General features: G+C 37.6%; 1 protein-coding gene and 1 long non-coding RNA gene across 2 annotated transcripts; one reads left to right on the top strand and one right to left on the bottom strand.

Moving 5' to 3' along the window:
* Positions 1-346: 346 nt before the first annotated feature.
* Positions 347-5,631, top strand: LOC145426294 (uncharacterized). Its single transcript, XM_080299940.1, has 11 exons — positions 347-385; positions 564-610; positions 1,395-1,403; positions 2,329-2,430; positions 2,537-2,742; positions 2,858-2,957; positions 3,033-3,195; positions 4,189-4,286; positions 4,416-4,569; positions 4,775-4,901; positions 5,615-5,631. The coding sequence occupies exons 1-11, from the start codon at positions 347-349 to the stop codon at positions 5,629-5,631; spliced, it is 1,062 nt and encodes a 353-aa protein (XP_080156066.1).
* Positions 5,632-5,998: 367 nt separating this feature from the next.
* Positions 5,999-7,903, bottom strand: LOC145421920 (uncharacterized). The gene is made up of 3 exons (XR_013903299.1): positions 7,107-7,903; positions 6,628-6,904; positions 5,999-6,454 (listed from the first exon to the last, which is right to left on the bottom strand). It is a non-coding gene; the product is annotated as an uncharacterized LOC145421920 (long non-coding RNA).
* Between the last annotated feature and the right edge of the window lie 4,801 nt (positions 7,904-12,704).

Below are 12,704 nucleotides of genomic sequence, written 5' to 3'. Positions count from 1 at the left end.
AAAAAAATATTGTAACTGAAATAAATGTACTGAAAAATCTTTATTGAAACCGAAAAAAAAAAATTGATAGTGAAAAACAATTAAGTGGAACTGTAATTTTTTTTTTTTTTTTGCTTACTTTTTTTTCGGTTTCAATCCATTTTTCGGTTTCAATCCATTTTTTTTCGGTTTCAATCCAGTTTTCGGTTTCAAACCATTTTTCAGTTTCAATCTGCTGGCACTGTTTTGGCGTCCGGAGGCGCGCTTGAGGGGGCGGGGATTCCGACCCGCATGTATTTGCATACATTATAGAGTCCTTGCTCGTGCTGACCAAGCTGCCATTTTTCTCTTTTTGCCTCTTTCAATAATGGCTGCATCCAGTCCAAGTGGACCCTCTAAACCACAGGTAAGTAATCATTTTCCGTCGTCTTTCTTTGCTATTTCACTCGACTGGACATAGGTGTAGTTTTTATTAGCTAAATCTGGTGAAGTTGTGGTAAAATCCCAACATTAGCCTATTCGTTGTAGCAAGCTAGCTGGCAGCTAAAATTTGCTAAATTCAGTGATGCCCCTGTCTCTTTCAGGAGTTAGAGGCCCGTGTTATAACGGCGGCACAAGATATAACCAACAGGTTAGCTCAAAGTCTTCAGCAACCTAATACCACATATATACCAAATGCTGATCACTCTCACGAGCACTCAGTTGGACAAGCCGAGACCCCAAAAGATACAGTGCAGGCGGAGATGGCAAGGTTACAAATTGTATTGAACCATTATACTTTTAATCATTTGGATAATTAAAAAAAAAAATCCCTGCATCCTGAAAATTATTTCTACTTCTCACATATAGGTCATTTCCAGGATTTTTTACCAAAAAAAGGGGGAAAAATCGCTTTTCCCCACTCCAAAGTAGCACGCTGAGGCCTAAATCCAGCAAGCCATTCATTGTATATATATATCTAGTGAATAAAGGCTGCACCAACACTCCTTCTGCTACTGAGGAGCTGCAGCTGAGCCAAGCAGGGCTGGGAAAGAGATCCCTCATCTTGACTGATGATATGAGCCATACAATGGTAATGTAGCTAAACTTATATAAGATAAATGCATTTACATAAAAAAAAAAATGTTCTATATCAAATCATAATGATAGACATGCAAATGATAGTTGGTTTGGGTCATATATTAGCACTGATAAAAATATTTCTGAATTATGTAGTTTTACCAATTGTGTCCCCTTATGTACTGTTTTCGATTAATAAACTGATCACTGAAGAATATCCCAAAATGGATGGAGTGCAAGGATGGTTGTTGCACAAGTCATCAGGTGCATAATTTTCCTCTTTGCAATTTTTTTCTTTAGATGCTAGTGAAATTTGAAAATGGTACAATGTTTTTTCTATAAATCTGTGTCTTTAGGTGGTCAAGGTAGGAGGAAACTTGTAGCAATTCCTCCTGATGTAAATGGCTACACAGGAAGACTGATCCGCAACGTTTCCAGTGCAGGAAAGACCCTCTTGTATGTTGTTCCACTGCAGCAGAACCTTGATCTTACTCCTCTTCCATCAGATGCAGCTGAATTTCAAACCATGCCAAAGGCTTCTTGCCAGGTGTGCAAGGAAAGTATGCCTCTGCATATCCTAGCACTCCATGTCAACAATTGTGTGAAGTCTCAGTCAACAGAAGAGGAAGATGAGGTGAATTTATGTTATATTGTGGAATATTGCCTTATTAACAGTCTATAAATATTTGGGATATTTGTGCACGTAATTATAGAAGGCTTTTTTTGTGTGTGTGACTATTCTGTTTTTGTTAATGTACAATACATTGTAGTAATTACAATTGTACTTCATAGACTGATGTCCAGCTTCTGTCTGTCATGAATTCACCAAGTTTTTGTAGAGAGATACTCTTGACATGAAGCATGTGATACTGTACAATCCACATATTTACAAATCATTGTATCTTTTACGTTTTAACAGTATTTATTTTTTTTCTCTAGGACATGAAAGAATGCCCAATCTGTGTTTGCTGCTTTCCAGTGAATGAGATTGCCCAGCATGCAAGCCTGTGTGGTGAAAGGTTCGTTCAAATTTATACATATTAAACACATTTTCCTATGTTTACATCGGATTCCTTTTTAAAATTTTTAAGCCATTACAGTTTTGAGCTCAGTATGTAGTTACAGTAAATACTTGCTTGTTCCACATTTTAATGCTTACAGTATATTTGAAACACACAATGTAATCACCGTACCTATTAAGCCCAGGACCCAATTTAAATGGCAGTAAAATCAGTTAAAGACATCAGAAGTTACATCACATATATTTTTGCTATTGTTCATAATTTTTAGACCTGAGGACACTTCCACTCACATGACAGACGTTTATGTCAGTACTGACTCTGAGTGCAGTGTGCCAAGCAACAGAACAGATCCTTTGACTGATTTAGTCAGGTATGATTTATATTATTTGCCCTTTCAGATTATCTGGTTTTGTTTATAATACATTTGCTTTCATTTTAAGAAACAAAAATCATTTTAAAGTTTTTTTTTTTCTCAGTGAAGCAGATGTGCTACAGTGGCTTTCAAGTCAGGTGGATACCAGCAAAAACTTTAGGATTTGCATCACTCGCAATGATCTTGTTCAAAGAGGCTTCATTCAGTGGCAACGACAGAAGAAGGCTTCCCCTGTCAACAAACTCCACGTGACTTTTATCGGAGAAGCAGGAATTGATACTGGTGCATTAAGCAAAGAATTTTTGACTGGTAAAGCTATGTACATTGTACTTACAGTTCAGATATTGAATATGGCCAAATCAAATTAAGATAAAGTATAAGGTTAACCCTTTATATTATTTCGTCTTTCTGTATCTCTATGTAGAAATGATGCATGGTATTGAGACTCGACTGTTTGAAGGCAGTGGCAAGAAGGGAAAGAGTCCTGTCTACTCTATCAGTGATTTAGAGAGTAGTTTCTACAGGTTTGTCTGTTTTTATACATTTCCCAGGATTATGTAGCATATGAAGCATGTTAAATATTTATTTGTATCTTGCAGAACTGCAGGAGAAGTGTTTTCAGTGAGCCTTGCACAGGGAGGTCCACCACCATGCTTCTTGAGAAGCTGGTGTTATCAGTTTCTTGCAACAGGAAACTTCGATGTTCTTCAGCTGACCAAAGATGATGTGGATGACACGGAATATAGGTCTCTAATCGAGAAGGTGAGTTGTGTTTGGACAGACTAGTGGAAAAGTGCTGATTGTATACAGTGTTGGGGAGTAACGTAAGACATGTTACGTATGTTACATGCGTTACGTATTTAAAATACAAAATATGAGTAACTGTATTCCGTTACAGTTACCGTTTAAAAAGGTGGTATTTAGAATACAGTTACTTTGTTGAAATATATGAATTACACAGCGGCAGCGTTACGGTTGCCATGGTTACGGGGTGACGCGTGCTCTCTCTGCGACTGTGTGTTTCCTGGATAAGAGAGAGCCTTTTGGTTGTTGTTGTTGTGCTAAGCTAATAGGCAGTGTTACAGTCATAGCCCTAAAGAATGTGGCCTCATGGACAGTGTAGTCCGTGCTGCAGGGAGAATGGACTGCCATACTCGTTATGTGTCTGTGAGCGAGGAGGGAGAAAAAAGGAGAGTGGAAAAGTACGAATTGTAATCAAGAAGAAACGGGAGATGAAAGCATGTAAATATAATAATAACCACTGCAGCCAAGAAGAGTGCCTGACGAGCCCAGTTGTAAGTAAGCTATTAAGACTCAACTGTACACCGTGTTTGTGTTTTCCTACGAAACAATAAGTTCCATTGCAGCAGCCTTTCAACGGCTCTCTCTGTCTCTCGCAAGCAAATTTGACCCAGACAACAAAGTAAAGCTAGTTTTTGGCTTCGAGCCCGACACGAACCTGACATATTAGCCAGAGGTCCCTTTACTATGGTTCGGAGTCACGTACCTTCAATAAGAGTAATAAATCACATTTACGTAGTTGTAAATAGCATGATAATATTTTAAGTAATCCAATGTATTCAGAATACGTTACTCTCATTTAGTAACGTAACCGAATACGTTAAAAAATACAGTTTGGGGCCTGTAATCTGTAGTGGAATACATTTTAAAAGTAACCTTCACAATACTGTGTGTATAGTTGCATAATTTCAAAAACTTGAAATCATTTATTGTTTTGTTTTTGTATGTTTTCAGGTGGAAGTGGCTGACAACCTGACAGACATCACTGAAGACATTGTGAGCTGTGGTTACACAGGACTTGTGAAGTTGGACAAACGGGACAGTATAATAAGGTAGTATATTTTAATAGACAATATACCAACCAGAAACATTTGAAAGTAATATTTCTTAAGTTTAAACCCTGGTTTAGACCACCATACCCCATCAGTTTCACTAATGACTGTGTTTGCTTTTCTAAATAGATCAATTGTTGTGCATGCTACAGTGCGTCTGACTCCAATGCTACAGCAAATCAGAAATGGCATGAAGATCTACAACCTTCTGGAGGTGATTGGAAGGCACAAAAGTCTCTGTTCAAACCTGTTTGTTCCCAGCGATGAGAATGATGATACAGCGGTAAATATGTCTTTATTTATTTCAGTTGTTTTGTTTTTACAACAGATTCTAACAATACATGTGATGCATTAATAGCCCTGTGAGGACTTTTTTTGTTTCAGGCTTTATTTAGGTTGCTTAGATTAATGACTATTGAAGAATATATATATTTGCTATTGTTTATTTGAAATCACAACACGTGACACCCCCCCCAAAATCTCTTTAGCCGGATGCTGATTACATAATGAGCATCCTTGAGCCTGAGCTGAGTGAGAGGGGAAGTCCAAGGCATGCCAAAGAAAATGCCATCATCAACTTCTTCCAAGACTTCCTGGAGAACCTTGAAACCTCAGGTTTGTGCCGTCGGCCAGTTACTGGTATTATCATCAAACCAACATTAACACAACAGCTGTTACAAATATAGTGTTGTAACATTTCTTTCAAACGTACTGTACTCTGCAAAATTGTCATCACGGAACTGAAATCTCTGTAAAGATTTGTTTATATGTTTTGATGTTTTATACAATCTACCACATGTCTAAATGACAAAATTTGTTTGGCATATTAATAAATTTTGTGGCATGTTTGTTAAAGATTTAAAGTAAGTCAAATCTGCTTCTTCAGATCAGGATAAAGACAAAAAGAGCTGTGAGTATGGGATACAAGTCCTACAGGACCAGGAAGAATACTGGATTTCCGAACTCCAACCACCGAGAATGTCTGTCCCAGCGATTATGCAGTGGTTAACTGGACAAAGACACAAACCATGCCTTCCTTCCGAAAGGGCAAGTTTTAAAATACATGTAAGATTTGAGCATCAATGCAAAGATACGATGCCTGGACACTACATATGTTACCCACTTGTAAGTGCCTGCACAAACACAATCATCTTTCCTGTGGCACACATGAACTCATACACCGAGTTCACAGAAGTTATGACAACAGCTGTCACAATGGGGAGAGATTTCAGCCGTGTGTAGTTGACACTCAAATAGCATCCCATCACAAGTTGTGCAGTATTGCACTGTATTTCTACTATTTGTGTAACCCTTTAAACCTATTTCAGTTCTTGGAACAGAGTAAAAAAGGAAAAAAATATTTACAGTTAGATTATTTTTCCATGTTGTTTCACTTACTTTTTGTTCTTATAATGTTAACAACTATGTTCACAAAACGGAGGAGCCCATTCAGAAGACTGCATTCATACAAACTTGAGTCTAAGATTCAACTTGTTCGCAAATTAAATTCTGTAAGTCTGAAGAAGTTTAAGTGAATTTTGTTTAAATATATTTTCTGTATATAAAGCATGTAGTACTATTTTGTTACTGAAAATTTTTCCACTGTGAAATTGTAAATTTATTGATATTGCAACTGTTTCGCTGAAAATAAATATTCTTACCCTTGATGAATTGTTTTTTTCAGTCATTAAAATAATATCATTTAATTGTTTAGAGTATTTATTGGCATGACATGTTAAAGAAATTGAATCAACCCAGTTACAAAAACATCAGATAGGAGATGCTTAACTGACTGTGGCTACTTTAAACATGAAGTTATAAAAGGTAAAAACAGTATTTGATGCAATTAAAAAAGATCTACTCTGAAAATACATCTTAAGACTGATTGATTTGCTATTCTGTCATTACAATACAAATAATGTGGTCAAATCCTATGAGAAAGGCTAACTGAGTGGGTTCTGTTGTGTTACTGAATGAACTATGATGTAGTTCAGCACTCTCACATAAAGGTCTCTTCCGTTGTCAAAGGAGGGACTAAGAGGATGAATGGCTGCCCTCAGTCCTGCCATCTCGTCAGGCCCCAAAGGACACTGTATTGGTGGAAGAACTACACCACCACTCTCTGGTCTCGAACAGTCAAGGTCCAAAGAGAAATGTTCTTGAATGTCCTGAAAATCAACTTGCTTTCGTTATGAACAGTATAACTATAGTATGCAGCAATTTAAAAAGTCTTTAAAAACAAAGACAGGTGCACATGTTAAATATATGCATGTCATGAATTTAAAGGTACAAAAACATAAGTGTTATAAAACATCTGTAATAGCACATTTTATAGTCATACCTCGGTGTTTTCTGGTGGAGCCACAGGATTTTGAAGAAGTCTAATAGTCCAAAGTTGATTAGGCGTAAGATTTTGTTCTGTTCGCAGGGCATGATTATCCCACCCGTTCTTGAAAGTGTCAAGGTCCTTCTGCAGACGTTCCACAAAGATGTACTGAGCACAGAACAGGTGGAGGCTGTTGGAGGGGTCGAGCAGGCTGTCTTCCTCAAGGTTGTGAAGTAGCTCATAATAAACACTGGTTACAGCCATCCAGACATCACGCCACAAGCGCTCAACTCTACAACATAAAAAATATCAAAAGAACACAGTAGTTTACAAATCCAGGCTTGTACCTGTTTTTGATTTACTAATGATAAAAGACCCATGTATTTAAAAATAAATGAATAAATATTGAATAAGACGCTGGTGAATGTGATGATTGATTTGGGTTTACAAGATATATATATATATATAGATGCTAAGTCCTGTATATAACTTACCTTTGATTGTGAACACTTTTTCCTGAAATGTAGCTTGCTCTGCCACAACCACGAACAGTAAACATGCAATGAGCAATGCCAACATTTTCGACACCCTGGTCTCCTCTAACTCTGCATGACGAAATAGAATACAAACAAGTGTTCAGAAGGTTGAATAATAATATAGCATGTATCAAGGTTGTACATTACCTTAAAGGAAAGCCAAACTGTTCAACAGAGCTCACAAAGAAGCCTAATGCAGTTGATGCCTTGTTATTATTTCCAGCACCAAGGTACATTATCTGGAAAATAATTTATGAATAAATGATTTTGTTTTCAAGAAACAAACACAATATCTAACAAACTAAGAACACCTGACAGTTATATACTTTCTTAAAGTAAAATAAAGACAACTCAACACTAATGAACGTAAATTTATTGTCAAAGGAGTGGAAGAAGAATATGCCACTTTCTCTCTATAGGGTAGTTAATTAATTTTGAGAAAAGAAATTGTGATTGCAATGGAATATTGTTTACCTTTCGTGAATAGCCATCAATCCCAGCAAATATAACTATGCCATATCTAAAAAAAAAGAAAAAAAAAAGAAAAATATGAAACACACACACGTCCAAGTATAACATTTGTCCACAAGTCAGAATTTATCAACTTTTTTTTTTCTTACTAAACAGGATTTTTTTTTTTTTACTTTGTAGAAATTGAAATTTACCTGGATCATCTAACTGTTAACGTAAAATGCCTTATGCTCAAATCATAAATGAAAATAGTTACAGTGTATCCAGAGTACTGAACATACAAACACGTACTGTACACAAACCTGATGAGTTTGTGGTTTGTATCTACATGGACCAATGAGAGGGGACCTTTTACAGAGTACACTCTTCTTGCAACACAGCCGACAGATGCCATCCTTTCTAGGATTCCTGCAGCATCTACCCTATGCATTGATGCAGACATTTGCTCCCATTTGACACGGTATCCCATGGCCTGCAGTTCCCCCATCATCATTCGATAGCCGATGTGTGGCAGTCTCCTTTTAACTGATCTAACAAGGCTGTCCAGCTCATCATCTGTGACACAGCTATATGATGCATGCACTGAAAGTCCATACTCTTGCATCCGACGAAATAATGTCCTTTTGCTGACACCCAGAAGCCGAGCTATACTTGGAATGGAAAATTTCATGTTGATGAGGCTTTGCAAACATTCTTCTGATATACTAAGTTTACGTTGTCCTCTCGCTGTGTATACAACATCAACAAGAGAAGAATGTGGGTGTCTCTCTCCGTCTTGAAAATTTATCAGTCTCAAAAGATTGAATAAGGCATTAAGAATATCTTGTGGTACTGCTAAAATATTACCAAATGACCGTATAAGTCTCAATTCATGACTGATGACATGATGCAAATAGTCCATATCTACAGGTCTGCGTTGTAGAGCTCCATGAAGCTTTGTTAGCAATGTTTCATAGAACTGCCTCCTTATTAATGGTACCTGGAACAGAAATTGATACATTTGCTAATTGTGCACTAATGACATATTAATCTATGCATACGTACATGAACACAACAGGAAGATAAACAAATTAAATCATTTACATAAACAAGTACATCCATTTCATAGGACTTTTAATGAATTTTAGTTTAAAATACATTTGTAATTTAAAAATACCTAAAAATGCAAAATATGTGAAAATTTTTTGTCCAGATTGGAGCAGAATATTCCTAGTTAAAATTAATGTAGTTACAAATGCCTTGGTACAGCACCCTATTTACACTGACAGACAGGCAACTATTTTGTTTTAAAGAGTACGGCAAGCAAAGATGTATAAAAAAAAAAAGGTGACCTGCAACACTGCCATAAAGACATTCCTTCCAACCCTACACTTGTCTTACTGTTATGTGCCTGGAATCTGCCATTGCTTAATATGTTATCATCACCACTGGTCATCAGGAGTAAGGCTCTGGCACCCTTGTAGATACTTTTGCAGTTTGAACCTCAAATCCCTGTACTGCAGAATCCATTTCAAAGTTATAGTGTTTGTTTATTCACAAAAGAGACAGGGGCATCACTGAATTTAGCAAATTTTAGCTGCCAGCTAGCTTGCTACAACGAATAGGCTAATGTTGGGATTTTACCACAACTTCACCAGATTTAGCTAATAAAAACTACACCTATGTCCAGTCGAGTGAAATAGCAAAGAAAGACGACAGAAAATGATTACTTACCTGTGGTTTAGAGGGTCCACTTGGACTGGATGCAGCCATTATTGAAAGAGGCAAAAAGAGAAAAATGGCAGCTTGGTCAGCACGAGCAAGGACTCTATAATGTATGCAAATACATGCGGGTCGGAATCCCCGCCCCCTCAAGCGCGCCTCCGGACGCCAAAACAGTGCCAGCAGATTGAAACTGAAAAATGGTTTGAAACCGAAAAATGGATTGAAACCGAAAAAAAATGGATTCAAACCGAAAAATGGATTGAAACCGAAAAAAAAAAAAGTAAGCAAAAAAAAAAAAAAAATTACAGTTCCACTTAATTGTTTTTCACTATCAATTTTTTTTTCGGTTTCAATAAAAGATTTTTCAGTACATTTATTTCAGTTACAATATTTTTTTTCGGTTTCAATCCATTTTTCGTTTCGTTTCAAGGTGGCATCGTTCTGATTCCATAAAAAAATGCGGTGCTACAACGCGGTAGAACGTAACTAAAGCCGCGGCAAAACATCAGGATCAGAAAATAAACATATTTAAGGAAACTTACTTCCAGTCATGAACTCGGAGCATCACCGTGAAGGATGGCAACCAGGAACACAGCTTACGTGATGAGGTAAAACAGAACTACCACGGAAAAAAATCTCCCCTCCTGGAGTAGCAGCGCATTACCCCCAACTTCTGCCTATGTCATTTCCTACGACTCCACCCCACACAATATTGCAGAACATAGACATAAAATCCCAGAGCCTTTTATTCAACGGTATAATTTGAAGCGGTAATGATATATATCACGATATATTCTTTTCTTCTGTATAACGTATTTTACACACTAAAAGGCACACTTACAATCCTTTAATTTTCTCAAAAATCGACAGTGTGCCTTATGTATGAATTCTGGTTGTGCTGATCTTGAACCGAGTTTATGTTGTACACAGCACGCAGAAATCTGTCAAAAATGTTTTAGTACAACTTTGGTAAGCTATGAAGGCGCACCGCTTGATGAATAGAGATTGAAAATGTGACGTCATTCAGGGGTAAAACCGCAAAGAATTCTGGGAACTCGTGGCAAGAGGTACTAGTGCACGCAGGCTTTCAATTGAAATCAGTCACACAGCGATAAAAAGAAACACAAAAAATGGCAAGAAGCTGTTGTATTATTAACTGCAATAGTCGGTCGCATGACAGCCACGGAAAGCCGACGGGTAAAGAGATCGGTTGTTATCGGATTACGTTGTTGAAGAGAAATTGTTCGAGCCATGTTTCCGAAGTAACAAAGAGGCGAATGGATTGCAGCCATTCAAAGATCAAATATAACGTCCCAGAACACTCCAGCTCACAGGTTAGTCTGCTCCAAGCATTTACACAAAGGTCAGTCTGCTGTTGTAGTTAATACGTCATTTTTCTTAACATAATTGGTGAGATATAGGTTACAAGCAAGTCTGGCGCTGAACAGAAATTGTCGCGCTATGCTCCTTTGTTTATTGTGCATAAACAGTGAATTGTCCTGACACAATATTACGTTTCGCTTCTGTTATTACGATGGTACATTGACAAAAACATATACTTTTATTCACAGGATAAAACAGTTGTTTTGTATCACTAATTGCCCAGTATGATTACAGCATACAATATTATTGTCACTGCTACATTTCTGTGATGCGTACCAGAAATTATTTCCACTACTAATTAATTACCATTGAGCTCAAAGGTCCTATTAATAAACGGTTAACGAATGTTTATTTATGAAGACGATTTGTGACACTGGTAAACTTATGATATGTACGATGGTCTTTCGTTCTACACGGTGCATTTCAAGGTCCTGTACCCATCCGTCGGTAAACTGTACCTGGGCTTGTTGCAGTGACCTGAAGTTACTAAACTTCACGAGTGTATGCACTCACTCCAAGAACCGTATAATTATAAATCTGAGCGTGGTGAATGTTGGGCAGCACGCTGACATCTTTTGTCCCTCTGTGTGCTCATAAGGGTCTGACCCTTTCACTGGTTTGATTTTTTTCCTCGTATCTTTTCTTTGACTTTTCATCAAGTCTGTCTTTGTACGGACCGGCATTCTTCTCCTTCGTTTTGTACATTCCTTTTTGGGGGGCAAAGAAAAAGCAAGAATTTATTGGAACCGAAGAATGAACGTTTTACGGTGCTGCAAATGCTTGCATTTGATGCAGGTACTTGGATTGTTTTGCCACGAGTTCCCGGCATGCAATGCGTGAAAGTCACGTGGTCTGTCAATCTCTATTGTTGGAGCATTACAGCTACTGTAGTCAGGAGCCTCGCGGATTAATCTGGGTCCTAAACTCTGTCCCTTCAGGTCCCAAAGTCAAACGAACTCTGCGGCATCACTGAGAGTTAAAAACTGTCTAAATTCTTTCATCTGTAATAAAATGATCAGCGTTGGTTCTTTACCAGGTGTAAATATGAAGTTTAACATCCAGGCATCCATGTAAACAGAATTTATTAAATTCATAGGAGTTAGAAGTTAGCAGGAAGTTAGCTCGCTAGCTTAAACCTAAATATGATATAGCATGTTCTGACTGAGAGATTTCTAAAAACATTAAAAACGTACAGCTCTACTATCACTTCCAACATAAATGAAGACAGAAAACTAAACAGTAGTGACATTTGTAGGGTTGCTGAAGTTGGACTAGCTGGTATATAATGATGTCCTACGTGATCGCTAGCAAAACAGCTATGTTAGCATAACATTAGCACAGTGAAGCTGAAGGATGAACGCCAACTTTTTTTCCACTCGATAAAAGTTAACGTGAGGGTTTCTGGTAGTTAGGGACAAATGCAATTGCATGGCAGGATGCTATAAACAGACCAAACTTCAGTCAGGAGAACAACTGAGATAATCCATCGACAATATGAGGTTAGTCATTATTATACTGCAACAACATGGGAATAGAGCAGCTGCGAGAGAATTCAGCACTAATGAATCAATGGTAGGGAAGTAGAGGAATGCTCTAACTAAGGCTATGTCCACACGTACCCAGGTATTTTTGAAAAAGCAGATTTTTCTATGCGTTTGCACCTTTCGTCCACACGTAAACGGCGTTTTTGGTCACTGAAAACGGAGATTTTTAAAAACTCCGGCCAGGGTGGATATTTTCTAAAACGCCGTTTTTGCATTTACGTGTGGACGAGAAAAACGGAGAAAACGCAGCGTCAAAGGTGTGTGCCTTTTTTGACGTCACAGTGTGCGCCACGTTATTGTTTCGGTGAAATTAATTTCTAGAATACTGTTACTGTTAATTGTACTCTCTGCAGTGTTTAAATGCTTACATATACACACGCATTTACTGTCCCTCCACACATACGACTCAGTTCTGCTTCTATGCCCCAGCTTTGTTTACTTTTTCCCACCGAGG

The sequence above is a fragment of the Astatotilapia calliptera genome, chromosome 3, assembly GCF_964374335.1.
Source record: "Astatotilapia calliptera chromosome 3, fAstCal68.1, whole genome shotgun sequence".
NCBI lineage: Eukaryota > Metazoa > Chordata > Actinopteri > Cichliformes > Cichlidae > Astatotilapia > Astatotilapia calliptera.
Note: the sequence above shows the minus strand (reverse complement) of the source record. Positions and strands in the feature narration are given on the sequence as shown.